This window comes from Schistocerca nitens, chromosome 3 (genome assembly GCF_023898315.1).
Source record: "Schistocerca nitens isolate TAMUIC-IGC-003100 chromosome 3, iqSchNite1.1, whole genome shotgun sequence".
Taxonomy (NCBI): domain Eukaryota; kingdom Metazoa; phylum Arthropoda; class Insecta; order Orthoptera; family Acrididae; genus Schistocerca; species Schistocerca nitens.
Window position 1 is genome coordinate 771,947,618 of NC_064616.1, and position 20,836 is coordinate 771,968,453.

The 20,836-nt window shown below is 46.1% G+C and overlaps 1 protein-coding gene across 1 annotated transcript in view; it reads left to right on the forward strand.

Moving 5' to 3' along the window:
* LOC126248776 (glutaryl-CoA dehydrogenase, mitochondrial) overlaps nucleotides 1–20,836 on the forward strand; it is a 173,108-nt gene that overhangs the window by 19,151 nt on the left and 133,121 nt on the right. Inside the window, exon 2 of the mRNA XM_049950145.1 lies at nucleotides 2,348–2,377. Within this exon, the coding sequence (XP_049806102.1) occupies nucleotides 2,348–2,377 (30 nt within the window). The remainder of the gene's footprint in view (nucleotides 1–2,347; nucleotides 2,378–20,836) is intronic.

The following is a 20,836-nucleotide window of genomic DNA, read 5'->3' on the forward strand; positions in this document are numbered from 1 at the left end:
AACCACATGTTAGAGAATTTAAAAAGAGAAATGGGTAGATGGAAGTCACATACGGTGGAAATTAGTGAAGTGTGATAGCAGGAAGAACAGGATTTTTGGTCAGGTCAGTCCAGGCTTAGCAACAAAATTAGAGAGGGGTAATGCAGTAGTAGGACTAATAAAGAGTAAGATAATAATAACACAGATACTCTACTATGAGCAGCATAGTGAATGTGTTGTCGTAGCCCGGATAGACATGAAGCCAACAGGTGACACAGTAGTGCAACTTTCTATGCCAACTAGTTCCATAGATGATAAAGATACTGAAGGAATGTATGGTGAGGTAAAATTAAAGGAGGAGAAAATTTAATTGTGGTGGGTGATTAGATAGTAGAAAAGGAAGAGAAAGAAAAATAGTTGGAAAATAGGGACTAGGGTAAAGGAATTAAAAAGGAAACTATCTGGTAGAATTTTGCACAGAGAATAATTTATCATTGTCAACACTTGGTTTAAGAATGATATAAGCGGATTGTATATGTGGAAGAGAGTTGGAAACACAGAAAGGTTTCAGAGTGATTATAATAATGGTAAGAGAGAGAGATTTCGAAATGAGATTTTAAACTGTAAGACATTTCCAGGAGCAGGTCGAGTCTGTGACTATAGTTTATTGGTCGTGAACTGCAGACTAAATCTGAAGAAATATAAAGAAGGTAGAAAATGAAGAAGATGAGGCCTGGATAAATTTAAGGAATCGGAGCCTGTTGAAAGTGTCAGAGGGAGCATTAAACATTATTGTACTGAAACAGGGGAAAGGAATATAGTGGAAAACAGATGGTAGCTTTGAGAGATCAAATAGTGAAGGCAGCACAGGATTACATTGGTAAAAAGACAAGGCCTAGTAGAAATTCTTGGATAACTTGGGAGATATTGAATTTAACTGACAAAAGGAGAAAATATAAAAATGCAACAAATGAATTGGGGAAAAGGAGAAAGGACAGTCATCTAAAAAATGAGATTGACAGGAAATGCAAAATGACTAAACAAGAATGGCTAGAGGACAAATGTAAGGCTGCAGAAACATGCTTGACTAAAGGAAAAATTGATGTTACTTATGGAAAAATTAGAGAGACCTTTGGAGAAAAGAAAAGCAGGTTTATGAATTTTGAGCTCAGGAGGCAAGCCAGTCCAAGCAAATAAGGGAAAGGTGGATGGAATATATAGAGGGTCTATATAAGGGAAACAAATCTTGAGAACAAGAGAAAGAAAAGAGAACAGGAAGTAGATGAAGATGAGATGGGAGATGTGATACTACAAGAAGAATTTGACAGAGCTCCGAAAGATCTAAGAGGAAATGTGGTCCCCGGAATAGACAACATATGCTCGTAACTATTGAGACCCTTGGGAAATTATTCCACCTGGTATAGGCCGGCCGGAGTGGCTGAGCAGTTCTAGGCGCTACAGTCTGGAACCGCATGACCGCTATGGTCGCAGGTTCAAATCCTGCCTCAGGTGTGGATGTGTGTGATGTCCTTAGGTTAGTTAGGTTTAAGTAGTTCTAAGTTCTAGGGGACTGATGACCTGAGAAGTTAAGTCCCATAGTGATCAGAGCCATTTGAACGATCTGGTATACAAGATAGATGGGACAGGTAAAATACCCACAGACCTCAAGAAGAATGTAATAATTCTTATTCCAAAGAAGGCAGGCTTTGGTAATTTGGTACTGTGTTGCAATATTTCATATAACATGCCCGACACATTACCTATTCCATGTGAGGAAGTACTGTAGCAGTTTTTTAAACTTGAAAAATCGGAGTAATTGGTTTGTGTTTCCTGTCAAACTTCATCTTCACTCTTGGAAGGCTGTTAATACTCAATAAAAATGCCATACAATGAATGATTCATTTTGTCATGTGTTTGGGCTACACTTAAAACCTTCTTTTTAATTTTATATTTAAAGTTACAAATAACAGCTTTAATCACATGCATCACATGACAGAATTTATCCAGGTTTTGTGTGGGTTAATGATAGAAGTTTCAGTTGATTTTTTGACCTTATATAATTATATAAGTTTAAAATGATGTGCTGCACATAGTGCTTTCTTCTGCGACACTTTTTTCAGCATCTGTCAGGGAACAGTCCTGTAGAGTATTATTCAAACATACTAGGTTATGGCAAATAGAACTCGTATGTTATGTCCATGAAATTTGTTTTGTTTTAGTAGGTGCTGTTATAAAAGAGAATGTAAATGATGTCCGGTAAGCATTTCCAAAGAACTGATTTTCTAACGTTAAATGTATCTAGTGTGATATTATTTATTCTTATATGACTGTATTTTTCCTTAAGACAAAATTTATTCTGTATCATCAGTCCTCTCATCTGAACGAAGCCAAACTAAAGGTAATGACAAGCTTATAATATTTGCTTCTCACAGTGTAACAGTTCTCCAATTTCCTCAATGTACCCCCACATACAGGTCTTGTAGATTTCATATTCATATATATTCAAAAATAATTGTCCATCTGGTATCTAGATGAAGGAGATGAAATTGTTACAGCTGTGTTAAGGTTTACACTTGCAACCACTCTTTATTCTGTATTCACTCGATAGACACATGGTGAGCAAGAAGTACAGAATCACACAGTCCAAGAGTAGTCCGGTTATGAGGCAGTAGTTGTCACCACAAGACGACTGGCATAAAATGCACATCTTACATAGCACCAGTGGGAACTGGCATTCCTGGCAGAGTGCCCGCTTATGCCAAGCAGGTCAGCCACTGGATCCTGCCAGGTGATGCAACAGTTGCCTCAAGGCTTCTTTCCAGTGTTCATCTTGTGGCAACCGCTCACAGCAGCATCAGCAATGCAGGCGGCAGGCATCAAGTATGGATTGATTTCAGACAGCTCTGATAACTACATCTCACTGTCAGAGTCGGTTACATCACCCTCTCCCTCCATCCCAAAGGTGGCACATAGGACACAGTGGCAGAAGCGGCCCCTTCAGTGCCAACTGTTGGTGGCAGGGCAATGATTGGTATGGGGGGGGGGGGGAGGGCCCCTTGTGGGGCTGAGTCCGAGGTAGGCTGCATGTCTATGTTGACAATCCCAGGACTGTCAATAGCAGTGGTAATGCATGGAGCAGCCAGTGGAGATAGACCCACCTCTGCTGGAACTGGAACTGGAACGAAGACAGACTTTAGTGCCTGAGTGCAGTCTATGAGCGCTTGGGCACTGAGGGGCTAGCTGGTGCAAGGCAGAGCTGGTGGACGAAGAAGAGTCAGGAGAGGGTGAGGCGACATGGCGTTCATGGCTGAAGACGCCAACTGTGGAAATATGGAGCGTAGTTGATTCTGTTGGCACTGCCAGAGAAGGAACCCAGAATGAACAGCAAACAATCGCGCCCAAACCGAGATGCCAAGCTGCAACCGGCAACAGGCGTGAGGCACGGGAACCAAGATCCTAGAGGAGACAGCAGTGTAAGGAGAGTCCACAGCAGCTGACTATGCAATAACTTAGCAGGGTTCTTAGGGCCTCATCTGTAGAAGCAAAGTGTACCATGGCTGACATCTCCTTGAAACCTGTACCCTCTGTTCCGTCTCACTGTTGGATTGCAGGTTGAATGGGGCAGTGAGCAAGTGTGTGATCCCTTGGTGCTCACAAAAACAGTGAACTATGTAGAGGCAAACTGGGGACCGTTGTCTGGGTCAGTGGTTGATAGGAGACTCTCAGTTCTGAAGATGTGAAACAGGGCCCGAATGACATTTGCTGACATAGTAGAGGGGAGTGTTGGATATAAGGAAACTTGGAGAATGAGTTAAGCACAATGGGCCACATCCATCATAAAAGAGCTGGCAAAGTCAATGTGAAGACGATCCCAAGAGCGGAGCCAGGGCAGAAAAACCTTGAAAAAGGGAGGGTGGGGGAGAGTGAGCTAGCTGCTTGCAGGCATACATGGTACAGGATCAAACTGATACTGGTTTTGGTGGCCATCCACTAGGCATGCCAAAGTCATACAGGAAACAGCCCAGTGACTGGCACATAGGAGATCCAGGACCTTCGAGTGCAGGGCTGGCCGAATAATGACTTTTAGAGGCCAGTCTTGTTCTGTCTGGAGGAGGAGAACACCATTACAGAAGGAGAGCTAGGATGGAGGGTGAAGTATGTCTCCAGCATGCCATGGGTGTCATTGGGCAATCTTTCAGGTCAACCATGCCAGTTCCACTAGACAACAGAGTGTCGGGTCCACCCATGTCTGAGCTGCACATTGAGGGGAGCTCCTGAAAGGTCAACAAAGTCTAGTTGAAAAATAATGAACAATGGATTCCTGAATGTCAAACTCGGGATCCGGGCCATCTGGCAGATGAGGCAGACCCTTGGTATTTGCATGGCAACCAGAAGGTTTGTCGAGAAAGTTGTACGTGTACGTGTATGTGGGTGGAAACATTGCCCATCACTTAAGCCTTTGTGCAGGTTTGTCCAGGAGTCTCGACTGAGTACCAAACAATGTGAATAATAGCTTGTGGTCCATGATAAATTTAAACTTCACACTGTACAGACAGTTATAAACATTTCACTGTGTAGACAATATCCGTAAGAAGTTGCACTTAGCTTGGCTGAGAGATTTAAAAAGGAAAGCTATGGGATGTTCGGAGCCATTGGGGTCTGGGCGTGAGAGCACCACGCCAAGTCTATGCAGTGGGGCATCAATGTCAAAGAGAAGGGCTTTCCCGATGAGTATGGGATGAGGCATGGCGCAAATTGCAGAGCCTGTTTTAGTGCGAGAAATGCTGTCTCACACACAGGTGACCACATAAAGTGAGCGACCATAATAGCAAATCCTCCCCAGAAAGCAGTGTAGTTCTTCCAGAGTTGGGGGTGGGGCATGTTATCGATGGCTGCACATGGTCTCTGGTCATACAGATGTTTTGTTTGCAGAGGAGGAAGCCAAAGTACTCCACTGAGGGCTGGAAAAGCTCACACTTACTGAGGTTACATTTCAGGCCCTTGGACTATAAGTGAGAAAATGAGGAGTGCAAATTCTGGAGGTGCTTGCTTCCTGTCACATTGGTGTCATCTAAATAACTGCCACATGGGGGAATGCTCTGAATCAGTTGTTCCAAATAACAATGAAAAAGAGCTGGGGCAGTAGTGATTTCAAATGGACACCAGTTATATCTGTACAAGTCAAAGGTCACAGGAATCTGTGTGTAACAGCAGCCGTAAATGTGTGCCTGACAGATCAGTCTTTTTGTTACAGTCTCTGTTCTGTGGTTTGGAGAACAGATCCTCTGGACATGGAATTGGAAAAGAATCTACTATCATCTAGTTGTCCATAGCCTTAAAATCACCACACAGACTGAGACAGTCATCTGGTTTTTTGACAATGATGGGGGGTGAAGCCCACTGACTGGAAGAAACTTTGACAGCCACATCAAGGGTGATCAACCTGTCCAGTTCCGTCTTCACTGTGTCCTGGAGGATGTGAGGAATCGGAGGCATCAGTGCGGAACATGGGGCCGAACATGGCTTCAGTTGAAGGCGTACCTCGACAGATACTGCCCGACCCAAACATGGAGCGAACAGTTTCGAAAATGAGGTCATCAAATATTAAATACCTTAAAACAGAATATCCAGGGAGACTAAACACACATTCTGAGAAATGGAAAACCCAGATTACTTGAAGGCATTAACCCTAAAACGTTTTTCGCTGTGCCAAAACAAACCATCAAAAATGAAAGCATGCTGGACACATTTTTATATGAGACTTCTGTTGAAAACCCACAGCCACAGGCCATGACCTTACTCCGAAATGGTTACAGATGTGCCAGCATCCACCTGGAAAGGTACCACCTGACCCATCACATGCTGCATGAGTAGGAGCTTGAAGGGTTTCCCTGATGCCAGGCTAAGACAGTGCCAATGGTGTGAATGGAGTCAGCTGGAAAAGATGATACTGTGTGCATGGCCATGTCACTAATCCACTGTGCAGGCACGACATGGCACATGGAAGCAATGTCACCGTGAACGACATGGCAAAACTGATAGCCAACTGGTGTAGGCAGCACACGTGCAAATGCCAGTAGAAATACTGAGGGCATGAGCGAAGATGGCACTGCCCCATGTGCCTGCCTGGCGTGGAAGGAGACACAACCTCCAAAAAAGAACTATTAGTGGGAACACTTGATGTGTCATTGTGCAACTCAGAATGATTGTGAGGTACAAGTTGTTTACTCAGAATTCCAGGGTGCGCTCCAGTTTTCCTGGTGCGTGCTTGCAACATGTGTACTGCTGGCCTGGCCGTCACAGCCAGTGTAGTAAAAAGAGATTCCCCTGTACAGTCCACTCACTACTCCAGTTCGAAAGCTCTATAGCGATTTTAAGAATTTTGTCCAAGGAAGGATCTGCATGGTGCATAGTTTGTGTGCACACTTAAATATCCAGTTTAAATAGAAATAGAGGCTCCATAATCATAGAATCAGCATACAATCTTCGACAAGCATTTGCTGAGCAGGTGAAAACATGGCGACGATTAAGGCTGTGAAGCTTAATGACCCAATATTGCACGTGCCATTCAAGACTGACTTCCGTAGTGGTCTGACAACAAAGTGCAAATATTGGGAAATGACAAAGTATCAGGGTTTGCTGTAGGAGACAACTTGTGGAGCAAAGCTAACACAGCTTGGAAGGATCATGGAAGAAAAATAAACTATCACTTTTGACTGGTGTTGGCCATCATTTACACCACAAAATGCTGGTTGAGGTGCTGTAAATATGTGTCCCACATCTCAACGCCATCCACAAAGGAAGGAAATGGAGGAACAGCTTCAGGCGAGGCATCTCGTGACAGACAACGCTGACAACTGTTGTAAAACCAACTGCTGATGCTGTCGCTCCACTAATTGCCTGTCCAACTGTCACTGAACCTGTTGTTGTGCCAGTCACTGGTGCAGCAATTTTGAGTCCATATGTCAGTGTAATTGAAGCTCAACAGGTCAGGAAAATACTAGTTGCCACTGTTGAGGTTTACACTCACTAACACTCTATTCCATATTCACTGGACAGACAAGTGGTAAAGAAGTATTACATAATCACATAGTCCATGAGTAGTCTCGGTGTGAGGTGGTAATTGTCATCACACAGTGGCTGGCGTAATAGGCGGATCATATAGCGCCAATGGGAAGTGCGGTACCCAGTGGAGCATCCGCTTATATCAGGCAGGTCAGCCACAGGACTCCACCAGGTGAGGCGATGATTGCCCTGAGAGCATGGCTTCTTTCTGCCAGTTGTGTTGTGGTGGCCACTCACAGCTCGCAGTGCCATCTCACTGTCCAAGTTGGTTATGACAAGGTGCATGCATGAAAGCTATTTTGATCGGCTGGCCATTAAAATTACAAAACCATGAAAAAAGCCTGTGACAAACAACAGATTGGCATGAAATTTACTACTTTCTTGAATACACAAATAATGAGCATATTGACACAAACACACAAAGTAGGTAGCAAATTAAATATTATACATCAGTTTTCTCATTGGGAAATCACAGTTTCATGTTTGTTATTTGTAAGAATACTTTGTTATGACATGTGTAAGAAGGAGAAATGTCTTCCAGAATGTGTCAGATTTCAATAGTGGCACTATTGTGGTCTATGAAGACTGTGGTTCATGGTTCCTCGGTATTGTCACATAACCAGAATTGAGTCCAAATTCAAAAGCAGGACTGCCATTGAAGTGCAACACTCGGCACTGAATGCACGTTTATTACAGACACCAATTTAAATATTTATCAAATGACTTGCCGGCAGCACATATACAAAAATTTTCATTACAATGCAAAGGAATATACATACAGATATATTTAAAATAATGAACTAGTGAATAAAATATTTCTTATACATGCAAGTGGTCAATGTGATATGATACACAGAAATATGACATGTATTATGTGAGACTAGAAGCTATTGGTTACACATTGATGTCCAGGTCTTGGATCCACTTCATAGCTTGAGGTGGGGCTTCTATGAAGTCCTCTTCTGATCCACTGAATTTCCTGGTTGGGCACACTTTTGTGATGTGGTCCAGAGATTGCTCAGGTGCTCCACAGTCACAGCTTGGGTTATCTACAAATCCCCGTTTATAGAGCGGGGCCTTGCATCTAGTGTAGCCACTTCAGGTACAGTTGAGGTTAAACCATTCTTTCCTAGCAAAGTTGATCCCTTTTCGTGCTTTTGAGGGGTCAGTTATAAGGTGATAATTACTGAATGAGTTCTCCCATTCCTTTTTCCAAGTGTCTGCAAGGTTAAAGCTTTCCTCTCCTCTTATGTTGCTGTTATTGCATATCGGGTTTCATGACTTCAATCGGTGATTTGGTAAATTTCTAATGATGTCTTGAAAGGTAGGCATTTTTCGTCATCTGTTTGTGTCATTTTTTCGCATTCCTTAATAGATGTTTTTTGCCACCTTACTTTTCGCAGCGCTATGTTGGCGATGATGGAGAGGCATTGTATTGGGGTAGATTTCAATGTCGCAGCGATAAGATGCATGGTATCGTGTAGCTACACAACTACCATCTTGGTATGGTGACTTCTCTGTCAGACAGGAGCACAGTATTTTGCAGTGGTGTAGACTATTGATGTTGCTGTTGTTCGTAGAGTTGATGCATCTTCACCCCAGGAAGTACCCGCCAATTTCCTAATAATATTATTCCATGTTTTGAGCTTCTGACTGACACTTTTAAGGAGTTCTTTGTAATTTAGGGTCCTGCCCAGTGTTACGCCCAAATATTTAGGATGGAAGTTGTGTTTCACCCTCTGTTGGTCAAATAACGTGGTCAGCCTTTCATTGGCGGCTTTATTGTTGAGGTGAAAAGTTCAGACTTCTGTCTTAGAAGGGATTGGGTGCAGACACCATCTTCTGTAGTATTTGTTAAGACCTTCAAGGTCATCCGTTAAAGTCTTTGCTCCTTGTTTGAGAGATTTTCTTTGAACTGATATGCCCAGGTCGTCAGCATATCCGAATTTTTTGCTCACTGTGTCAGGCGTATCGCTGGTGTAGAGGTCGAATAGTAGTGGTGCTAAGACTGAGCCCTGGGGTAGTCCATTCGTGATCTTAAAAGAGTTACTGACGTCCATTCCACTTGTCACTTTAAAGTTGCAATTGGTGAGCATGTTCTTCTGGACAGTTGTGAGCTGAAGCCATGGGATCGCTTTCCTCAGTTTCAGCATGAAAACCATCCAGCCGAACAGTATCGAAGGCAGCTGTTAAGTCCATGAATGCCACTGATGTTTTCAGTCCTCTTTGGAAGCCAGCTTCTATGTATGATGTCAAAGCCAGTACTTGCTCGCAGCAGTTATGATTATTGCGGAAGTCTGCCTGGAATGGTGGTATTACTTCATCTATAGCCTTATATATATGGTTTTATATGAGTTTTTCCAGCAATTTGTAGCTTGTGCTCAGTAATGCTATTGGGCAATAGCTTGTTGGATCTTTGGGTGATTTACCTCGTTTGAGTATTGCTATAGTGTGAGCTATTTTAAACAGTTGTGGTATCTTCCTAATGTTGAGAATGTGGTTGTAGAAATTTCTTAGCCAAGGTGTGCCATTTTTCTGTAGGTGTTTGATGAATTCTGGGAAGATCCCGTTTGTGCCAGCAACTTTCCAATTTTTGAGGCTCCTAATGGCTTCTTTTATTTCTAGCTCTGTGAAGGTGTTCAAGTAATAGGGGTGAGGTTGCAGATTTTTGGCCATTTCATTCAACTCTTTCTTTGCTTCAACTGCAGCTGTTTGGTCCAGAGGAACATTTTCAGCTTGTTGTTTAATGTGTTGTGCTATCTGTGAGGCATGTAAGGTTGGTTCACTAATGGTTTTAGAAGAAGCAGAGCCCAATTACCTTAGTAGGGACCATGCCTTTCTGCTGGAATGGGTAAAGTTAAACTCAGACCCCCCCTGCGGGTCCGGGGTAAGAATAGGCCCGAGGTATTCCTGCCTGTCGTAAGAGGCGACTACAAGGAGTTTCAACCATTTCAGCCTTCCATGTGATGGTCCCCCTTGGGGTTTGACCTCCATTTTTCAAAATTCTACAGAAGTACGAGCCTTTTGGGGAAGGACGCCTTACGTGGTGTATTACTGGTCCTCAGTGCACTAAGACCTTGGCACTCAGCATTGTAACGGCGTTGTAACAACACCAACTATTCCTCAAATTGGGCCTAAACGCCTGATGGGTTGCACAAGTTCCGCCCATAGTGCGTCCCCATCTGCACCTACGATCATAATGGACTTTCCATGGCACCCGAAATCCAGCACGGTAGCCAGCCCGTTGTGGTGGGGTCGTCATGTACCCTCTAGGTTGTAGCCCCCTGACAACACAGGGATCGTACTGCCGATACCTGAGCTGTACCCTCCCCACGTCGGCCAAGGAGTAGATGCCCGTCTCCTTGGGGCATCAGGACTCCCGGCAACGGTCATCCTGCCAGGTGGCCCTTGCTGAGGCTGGGTGGCGCCCGTGGGGAGAGCCCCTGGTCGGAGTGGGTGGTATCGGGGCGGACGTTTCGCAGATGAAACGTCAACATGTATCAGGCCGCTCTGCGGCCGAGTCTTTTAAAAAGAAAGGTACTGTCTCTGGTTCTGGTTCTGCTGCCCTTTCCCCCTTGGCCACTCCCTGGGAGGAAGGACAGACCCGCCGGCTTGGGGCGAAGTACTTCCCCCGCTATTTAGTCTGTTCTCGGACCGATGGGGGGACGTTCGCCACCTCCAAGCCCATGTTCTTTGTCCTGCACATCGAGGACATCTTTGGGGAAATCGAGGCTCTCAGTAAAATGCGTTTGGGGTCCGTTCTTATAAAGACCACCTCCGCCACACAGTCAGCGGCGCTCCAGGCGTGCGACCGACTAGGGGACATCCCAGTGTCCATTGTCCCGCATCTGGCACTGAATAGGACGCAGGGGGTTATTTTTCATCGGGACCTCCTGCTGCAATCTGATAAGGAGCTCAGGGCCAACCTGGAGCGCCGAGGCGTGCATTTCGTCCGGCGAGTCCAGCGCGGCCCCAAAGACAGTTGCGTCGACACTGGGGCCTTTATCCTCGCCTTCGAGGGGGACGTTCTCCCGGAGAAGGTAAAGGTGATGTGCTACCGGTGCGACGTGCGACCTTACATCCCACCTCCTATGCGCTGCTTTCGGTGTTTGCGCTTTGGGCACATGTCGTCACGGTGTGAGGCTGAGCCCCTTTGTGGCGATTGTGGACGTCCTCTTCGTGAGGAACATACATGCACCCCACCACCTCGGTGCGTCAATTGTCCTGGCATCCACTCGCCTAGATCTTTAGACTGCCCCGCGTATCAGACGGAGAAGAAGATTCAAGAATTAAAAACTTTGGATCGTCTCTCTTATTCTGAGGCCAGGAAGAAATATGACCGCCTCCATCCCGTGATGTTGACAACTTCGTTTGCCTCAGTCGTGTCCACTCCTTCCACAGTATCCTCACCCCTACCCTGTCCCCCCTCCACCTCCTCACTCCATCCGAGGTCTAGGCCTCCGCCTCCCAAATCCCTCCCTTCCAAATCCTCCTCCCTCGCGGACCCTGCCCCCTCTGCCCCAGGGGCCACCCTTCCTCCTCCTCCTCCCCTCCATCAGGGAAACGATCCGGACCCCGGCTTCCGAGGTCCGGCGTTCCAAAACGGACCCCGCGTGTGAGGACCTTCTTCGGGTCCAGCCCACCATCCCCGTGCCTCATCGAACTTCCAAGAAGGCCTCCAAGAAGAAGTCTTTATCCCCCTCTCCACCCCGCCGCGTTTCGTCTGACGCTCCATCCGCGAGTCGCTGCTCCCGGCCGTCCTCAGTTTCGCCGGGACGCTCTGCTGCCAGGCGCTCAGCTGGCCTCTCGTCGGCGAATGATGCTGCCCCTCCTACGCAACCCGGGAAAGCGGCCGCAGCTGGCGACGACTCGATGGAACAGGATCCGCCTCCCGCTGGTTGTAGCGTTGTTCCCTCGAAACCTGGCCCTCGGCGGCCGTCGAGGTGACCCGCTCTTCACCCGTTTCGTTCCCCCTTTTTTTTCTGACTAGCGATGGCTTTGTTGCATTGGAACATAAGAGGTATTCGATCTAATCGGGAGGAATTACAACTGCTCCTCCGCCTGCACATCCCATTGACCACCCCACTCCAAGCAATAGCTGTCCGTATTACTCTTTCTGCCTTTACTTTTTCTGTTTGTACCGTCTACACTCCATCGTCATCCGCAGTTAGTCGGGCTGACATGATGCACCTGATTGTTCAGCTTCCTCCGCCGTTTTTATTGTTTGGCAACTTCAATGCCCATCATCCCCTTTGGGGCTCTCCTGCATCCTGTCAGAGAGGCTCCCTCTTGGCGGATGTCTTCAACCATCTCAATCTTGTCTGCCTCAATACTGGCGCCCCGACTTTCCTCTCGGACTCTACTCATACCTACTCCCACTTGGACCTCTCGATGTGTTCTACCACTCTTGCCCGTCGGTTCGAGTGGTATGTCCTTTCTGACACCTATGCGAGCGACCACTTCCCCTGTGTCGTTCGTCTCCTGCACCACACCCCATCCCCACGTCCTTCGAGCTGGAACTTACCGAAAGCTGACTGGGGACTTTACTCCTCCCTGGCGACCTTCCCGGACCACGATTTTCTCAGTTGTGACAGTTAGGTCGAATACCTCACGGCTGTTATCATCAATGCTGCCAAACGTTCCATTCCTCGTACTACCTCTTCTTCACGTCACGTTTCCGTCCCCTGGTGGAATGAGTCTTGTAGAGACGCTAGCCATGCTCGACGACGTGCTTTACGCACCTTTCGCCGCCATCCTACGTTGGCGAATTGTATTGGATACAAACGACTCTGAGCGCAATGCCGTAGAGTCATCAAAGACAGCAAAAAAACTTGTTGAGCCTCTTTCACCAGCTCCTTTAACAGTTTTACTCCCTCTTCTGTCGTCTGGGGTGGCCTGCGCCGGCTGTCGGGCATTAAGGCCCACTCCTCGGTACCTGGCCTGACTTCAGGTAATGAGGTCCTTGTTGATCCTGTGGATGTCTCCAACGCCTTCGGCCGCTTTTTCGCGGAGGTTTCAAGCTCCGCCCATTACCACCCTGCCTTCCTTCCCAGGAAGGAGGCAGAAGAGGCTCGGCGACCTTCCTTCCACTCGCTGAATCTGGAAAATTATAATGCCCCCTTTACTATGCGGGAACTCGAACGTGCACTTGCACTGTCCCAGTCCTCTGCTCCTGGGCCAGATGCCATTCACGTTCAGATACTGGCACACCTTTCTCCGGCAGGCAAAAGCTTCCTTCTTCGTACCTACAATCGCGTCTGGACCGAAGGTCAAGTCCCCATGCGTTGGCATGACGTCGTCGTCGTTCCTATACCCAAACCCGGGAAGGATAGACACCTTCCTACTAGTTACCGCCCCATTTCTCTTACAAGCTGTGTCTGTAAGGTGATGGAGCATGGTTAACGCTCGGTTAGTTTGGATTCTTGAATCTCGACGGCTACTTACCAATGTTCAACGCGGCTTTTGTCGCCGCCGCTCCGCTGTTGACCACCTTGTGACCATGTCGACATTCATCATGAACAACTTTTTGCGAAAGCGCCAAACGGTAGCAGTGTTCTTCGATTTGGAGAAGGCTTATGATACCTGTTGGAGAGGAGGTATCCTCCGCACTATGCACAGGTGGGGTCTACGCGCTCGCCTGCCCCTTTTTATTGATACCTTTTTAACAGATCGAAAGTTTATGGTACATGTGGGTTCCGTATTGTCCGACGTCTTCCTCCAGGAGAACAGAGTGCCTCGGGGCTCCGTCTTGAGCGTAGCCCTTTTTGCCATAGTGATCAATCCAATTATGGATTGCATTCCACCTAATGTCTCGGGCTCTTTTTGTTGATGACTTCGCGATCTACTGCAGTGCCCAGAGAACATGCCTCCTGGAGCGCTGCCTTCAGTGTTGTCTAGACAGCCTATACTCATGGAGTGTGGCAAATGGCTTCCGGTTCTCTGAAGAGAAGACGGTTTGCATCAACTTTTGGCGCTATAAAGCGTTCCTTCCGCCATCCTTACATCTCGGTCCCGTTGTTCTCCCCTTCATGGAAACAACTAAGTTTCTAGGGCTCACACTGGACAGGAAACTTTGTTGGTCTCCGCACGTCTCTTATTTGGCTGCCCGTTGTACACGTTCCCTTAATGTCCTCAGAGTTCTTAGTGGTTCATCTTGGGGAGCGGATCGCACTGTCCTGCTTCGCTTGTATCGGTCCATAGTCCGATCAAAGCTGGATTATGGGAGCCTCGTCTATTCGTCTGCTCGGCCATCCCTCTTACGCCGTCTCAACTCCATCCACCATAGGATGGACCGGAGCATTCTACACTAGTCCCGTCGAGAGTCTTTATGCTGAAGCTGCCGAATTACCATTGACCTACCGGCGCGACGTACTGCCTTGTCGGTATGCCTGCCGACTGTTGTCAATGCCCGACCACCCCTCTTATCAGTCCTTCTTCGCCGATTCTCTCGACCATCAATATGGGTTGTATGTGTCTGCCCTGCTGCGCCCTGGAGTCCGTTTTTGTCGCCTGCTTCGACAATTGGATTTTGCCCTCCCTACCACCTTCAGAGAGGGTGAGAGCCCGACACCACCTTGGCTCCAGGCTCCGGTTCATATTTATCTCGACCTCAGCTCGCTCCCGTAGGAGGGTACTCCGGCTGCAGTGTATTGCTCACGGTTTGTCGAACTTCGTGCGCGACTTGCCAGTCACACCTTTATTTACACTGATGGCTCCAAAACTGAGGATGGTGTCGGCTGTGCCTTTGTCGTCGGTGCCATCGCCTTTAAATACCGGCTCCTCGACCAATGTTCCAGCTTTACAGCCGAGCTTTTTGCTCTACATCAGGCCGTTCAGTATGCCCGCCGCCACCGCCATTCATCGTATGTACTCTGCTCTGATTCACTCAGTGCTCTTCAGAGCCTTGGAGCTCCATATCCGTTCCATCCCTTGGTGCAACGGACCCAGCAGTCCCTCCATTCTTTTGCTGCAGATGTCTCTCCTGTCAGCTTTCTGTGGGTTCCCGGCCATGTAGGAGTGCCTGGGAATGAGGCTGCTGATGCTGCAGCCAAGGCTGCAGTCCTCCTGCCTCGGCCAGCCTCCCATTGTGTCCCGTCATCTGACGTTAGTGGGGTTGTTTGTAAGAGGCTTGTGTCGTTGTGGTGGGATACTTGGTCATCACTTCAAGGAAACAAGCTCCGGGCAGTAAAACCATTCCCAACTGCTTGGACAACCTCCTCCCGACCATCTCGGCGAGAAGAGGTCCTTCTGACCAGGTTGCGGATTGGGCATTGCCGGTTTAGCCACCGCTACCTGCTCTCCGGTGACCCAGCCCTGCAGTGGCCTTGTGGTCATGCATTAACATTGCGCCATGTTTTATTGTCGTGTCCCCGTTTTAGTCAATCCCGTGTTGTCCTGTCTCTGCCATCTACTTTACGGGATATTTTAGCTGATGACGCTCGAGCAGCTGCTCGTGTTCTTCGTTTCATTACTTTGACTGGATTGTCCAAAGACATCTAACTCTTTCACTTATTTTATCTGCATCTTTGTAAGAACTTTCTGGTGCCCCCCCCCCTCCCCTTTAGTTTTACTAGATTCTATGTGCTCTAACAATTGTGACTGGGCACTAATGACCTCAGTAGTTGAGCGCCCTTAACACCCCCCCCCCCCCCCCCAAAAAAAAAAAAAAGAAATTAAACTCAGATGTTAATGTTTTCCATGTGTTTCTCCATTTTTGGTTTAATGATTCTAGTATTTGTTTTCCCTTTTTGTTATCAATGCTCTTGCTGTGCTCTTTGTATAGCTCTTCAGTGACTTCGTCCCGGTAAGGTATATATCCCTTACGACAGCCTCGGGGTATGCTTTTCTTAGCAGCACTGATTGATCCATTGGATATTGTCTTTGATTTCTTTGGTATACTGTGGCCGATTTGCTTTGTTAAAGTTCCCTCATAGTTTCCTGATGGAGGTTACCAGGGGGAATTATATACCCACGGTGATTAGCATAGGCCTGTGTCGACTGTTTGGGAAGTTCTTCAATATTTTCTTTGTATGGGGTAGAGGGATGTTATTAGTGTCCTTGCTAACTGTACACAAGTCTGGGTTGGTGTTTGTGTTCCATCTTGCTGACTGGAAAGTTTTCAGGTCCTTGGCATCATAGCTCACATGTAGATCTTCTTTTTCTATCCACTGGGCTAGTTTTTCACCATTTTCATCAGTGTTGCTGTAGCACCGATTAGTATGCCAGCTGTTAAAGTGAGAGGGACGGTGGGAAGTACAGAATTTACCCAGGTTGTTTTGGATGGTTTGTAAGTAGTCATGATAGTTACACTGTTAACGTCGATGGCAATTGTTTCAACGTCATGTTGCTGTTTTTCTTTAATTATTCTGTAGTGACTGAGAGTGTTCCTGATGTATACAGATGACCCATGGTTAGTAGGTGGTATGTGTGCTATCAGCTTATGTCCTGCAATATTAATTCTTGCTTCGGGAGCTTCTGGTGGCTGGTGAGTTTCTTGAAGAGCTGTTATGTCAATGGTATTATCAGTTGCCAATCTGCTTAGGTATTCACATTTGTCTCTGGAGATTCCTTTTACGTTGATTTGCAAATTATTTAATTTGGAGCCAAAGTGCCTTGTCAGTTGGTGTTCAAAAATGCCATTTTTGTTTTGTGGGCACCATTAGAGATCTCTGTGATCCAGTACGGTCTTTGTTTGTGTTGACTTTTCGATGTCCTTTTCATGAAGGACGTTGCCTGGAATACACCATCTTGGATGTCGTCTACATGTTGCACCCCAGCATGCAGCAAGAATAGAGCAGAGCTGACCTCCTGGATGGCCAATGCTTCTGTCTATACAAACATAGAATATTCCAGAATGTACAAACGTAAGACATATCTAGAACCTTTCAGAAATGATAAGTACTTTACCTGGTGGTCTTGTTTGAACTGGCAACCCACAACATGTCAGTTAGCTGTTTCAGAAATTCTCACTAGGCTCCTTACATTCTGGTCATGTTCTAACATCTTCTTCACTGTGGTAACCATTAAAGGTAGCTACTCCCATTGAAGCTTTGTGATCATCAAGTAGGCCTTAAATTTCCTCAAATGGGAAGCCAACAATGTTGATCTGTGCCTCAGGAGCATAAGAGGGCTTTATAAGGAGAAAACAGAAAATTTCTCTGTGCTTTTGTCTTCTTGATGAAGAGACATAATCCTTAACTTTGTATGTGATGTCAGACAAGCAGTGAAGGATGTGGTACAGCCTGAAGTAGCACTTCAATAACTTTTCCAATAGCCTTGCTTACTGCACAGGCATAAAAATCTATACCAAGTCTCTGGGGCTGTATCTCACTGGCCAGTTCTTGGCGTTGCAGCACTCTTGATCATTCTCCAGGACATCCATTGTTCTTTTCAGCCTTGTGAACATGGAGCAGAAAGAACAGTGTGAAGCCTGCAGTGTCCTGCTGTGCTGAGTTGTATGCAAATGTCACGACAGGCAGTATTGTATCTCAGTCTCTGTGTTTGACATCAATGTACGTTGATAGCATATCTGATATACGTCTTATTAAAACCTTCTGTGAGGCCATTTGCATGTGGATGGTAGGCAGTTTTGACCTGTGAATGATATCTCAATGTGAAATTACCTCCGATACTACTCTTGACTGGAAAACGTTTCCACATTCAGAAATCTTCAGCCAGGGTGCTCTGTGCCTCAAAATGATGTCTTCTACAAAGAATCTTGCAATTTCCAGAGATTTGGCAGCCAGCTTTGGTGACAACATAGCGGGTGAAGTAGTTAGTGCATACTGTAATCCATTGATTTCTATTTTTTGACTTCAGGAACATCCCCAAGAGGTCAATTCCAGGTTCGTGGAATGTTGCTACTGTGGTGGATTTGGCACAAGATACCCCAGAGGCAACTGCAGCATATTCTTCTGTTGCTGGTGTTCCTTACAGTAGCTCACATAGTGTCAAATGGATCAGTGGACACCTGGAAAATGATACCTGTGTTGGATTCTGTCTAGATTCTTCACGAACCCTAGATTGGCACTTAGGATAACTGTCTACATAGCAGGGATGATAAGCAGCCATTTCCACCCAGTTGGATCATAGTTCCTCTTATACAAGGTTCTGTTTATTAACTGGAATTCTCCTTTGGTCAGTTCTTCAATCTTCAAAACTTCTATGGTTTTCAGCAATGCTGGCTCTCTCCACTGTTCAGCAGCTACGCCATTTAATGCAGCAGTTACTGAGATTTTGTCCATACTGCTGTGTTCTGCCATGGGATTCCTTGAAAGGAAGTCTGCGTCCTTGCGTTTGCATCCACTTTTGTATACCACTGTGGTGATGTACTCCTGAAGCTACTCAGTGCCCATCTTGCTAATCTACCCGACAGAGCTTTCAGCCTAGTGAGTTACCACTGGTCTGTCACAACTGAATGGTTTGTCAAGAATATGCCCAACACTGAGAAAATATGTGACTGCTCTTATTTTCTCTGGATCAGGATGGACTCCAGCGTCAGTAACTAGGTGTCCCAAGATTTGTATTTTTTGTGTGGTGAAGAGGAACATTTTCAGATTCGAGTGGAGGCCTGCAGTCTGAACACATTTCAACACGGTTGTCAGCCATCTTATATGGTCTTCAAATGTCTTTGAAAAAACGACAGTGTCATCCATGTAGCAAAGACACACTGTCCATATAAGGTGTCAGAGCAGGTTGTGACCATCATATGTTTGCAGGTGGCTGGAACGCTACTCAGTCCAAACGGTATAACTTTCAACTCATAGTGGTCAATGGGAATTATGAATGCATATTTTTCCCGTCAGCTTTGTCTACCATGATTAGCCAGTATCATGTCCGCATGTCCATAGTTGAGAAATACTTTGCTCCTTTCAACTAGTCTGGGGTGTCATCCATCCACAGCAGTGACTAGACATTTTTTTCTGTGATTTTGTTCAGTCAGTGATAGTTGTCATAGAGACATCCTGTGCCATCCTTCTTTTTCACAAGGACTACAGCAGAGAACAAAGAACTCTCTGAAGGCTGAATGATGTTATTGTGCAGCATCATCTCCGCTTCCTCCAGAATTATGTGCTGTTAAGCTGGCAACAAGCATTAGCTAATTGGTGGATGATCCCCAAATGCTCACACAGTGTTTAAGCATGGGCTGCTTGACTTGTCTCTTCTCCAGTCCAGATTTAAAAGCATCCAATAATTGGCACAGAACGTCTAACACTCACTCACATTGTTGGTCAGGTGAGATCCTATTGGCGGGTCTACTGTGCTTCCTCCCCTACGTTATCAGTAGTGACAGCAGAGCACAATTCTTGGTTGATGGCCCTGTGCTGCACTTCCTGGAGTGGTTTGGCTGTCCCTACACACATCCCTTTTCATTTACATGACTATTCTGCAATTCACAATTAAGTGCCTGGCATGGGATTCAATGAACCACCTTCAGACTATTTTTCTACTGATCCACTCCTGAACAGTGCATGGGGAAAACAAACAATTAAATCTCTCTCTATGCACTCTGATTTCTCTTATTATATTTTGATGATAATTTATTCCTGTGTAGGTGCGTGACAAAAAATATTTTTGCCTTTGGATGAGAAAGTTAGTGATGGTATTTCATGAAACGATCTTGCCCCAACAAAAACACCTTTGTTTTAATGTTTGCCACACAACTTGCATATCATATATGATAATCTCTCCCCTATTTCAAAGTAATACAAAATGAGGTGCCCTTCTTTGAACTATTTTGCTGTATATTCCAGAAGAGGACAGACAAGTGGTGTGCAGGCTCTCTCTTTAGTAGAGCTGTTAAACCACATCTGGTCTACTCTTGTAGTTAGTTTGGAAGGAGTGAATACTGTTTCTTAGGAAGGCACCATTTCTTGGGCTCATGCAGTCCAATCTCGAAGCAGTGATACCACCAAACAAGTTTCCAAGTTTGAACATCTGGCAGCAAGAGAACAACAGCCGTAAGAAGAGCAACCATGAACCATAATCAACCTCATGGGGAAATAGATTAACAGTGTGCAAAATCAGTTCTGAAAAAGGAAATCAACTTCGCACCATCACCAACTACTATACTTGCAGATTTTGTGAGTGTAATTTCCACCCTACCTAATGACAATGTGGAAGAGATACACCACGATATGTGCCATCCTCCCCCCTCCCCCTCCCCCTCCTCCCCCCTGGGACAAACATCATGAGAATGGAAAGAGCTGGCATTCTAGAATTATGGAATGATCCTGAAATACTCATTCTATCTGCAGACAAAGGAAATGCCACTGTACTACTACTGCTGTCAGGGTACAGTCGCAAAATGTGTGTCCTACTCAGGGATCCAGCATACAGAAAATTGGAGGGAGACATGACTGGAGAAGGAGAAGAAGAAGAAGAAGAAGAAGAAGAAGAAGAAGAAGAAGACTGTAGAATGAAGGCTTTCACGACCGGGTGACATGGCTGTTGATATACTTTCCGGGATGTGAGGTCGTGGTCCAAGAACTTTTCTGCTACTTACGTTTCGTCCAGGACTGCGCTGGACTTCCTCAGAGGCGCTGCTCCGCTGAGTCTTGCCGACTACACCACGATATGTGCAAGACTCAGCGGAGCAGCGCCTCTGAGGAAGTCCAGCGCAGTCCTGGACGAAACGTAAGGAGCAGAAAAGTTCTTGGACCACGACCTCACATCCCGGAAAGTATATCAACAGACAAGAAGAAGACTATTGAGCTTCTGCACCAGTTCCTGTTGAAGGAAATCGTCAAGAAGCTTCGACCATGAGCTACTGCACCACCAAGGCTTTTTATGG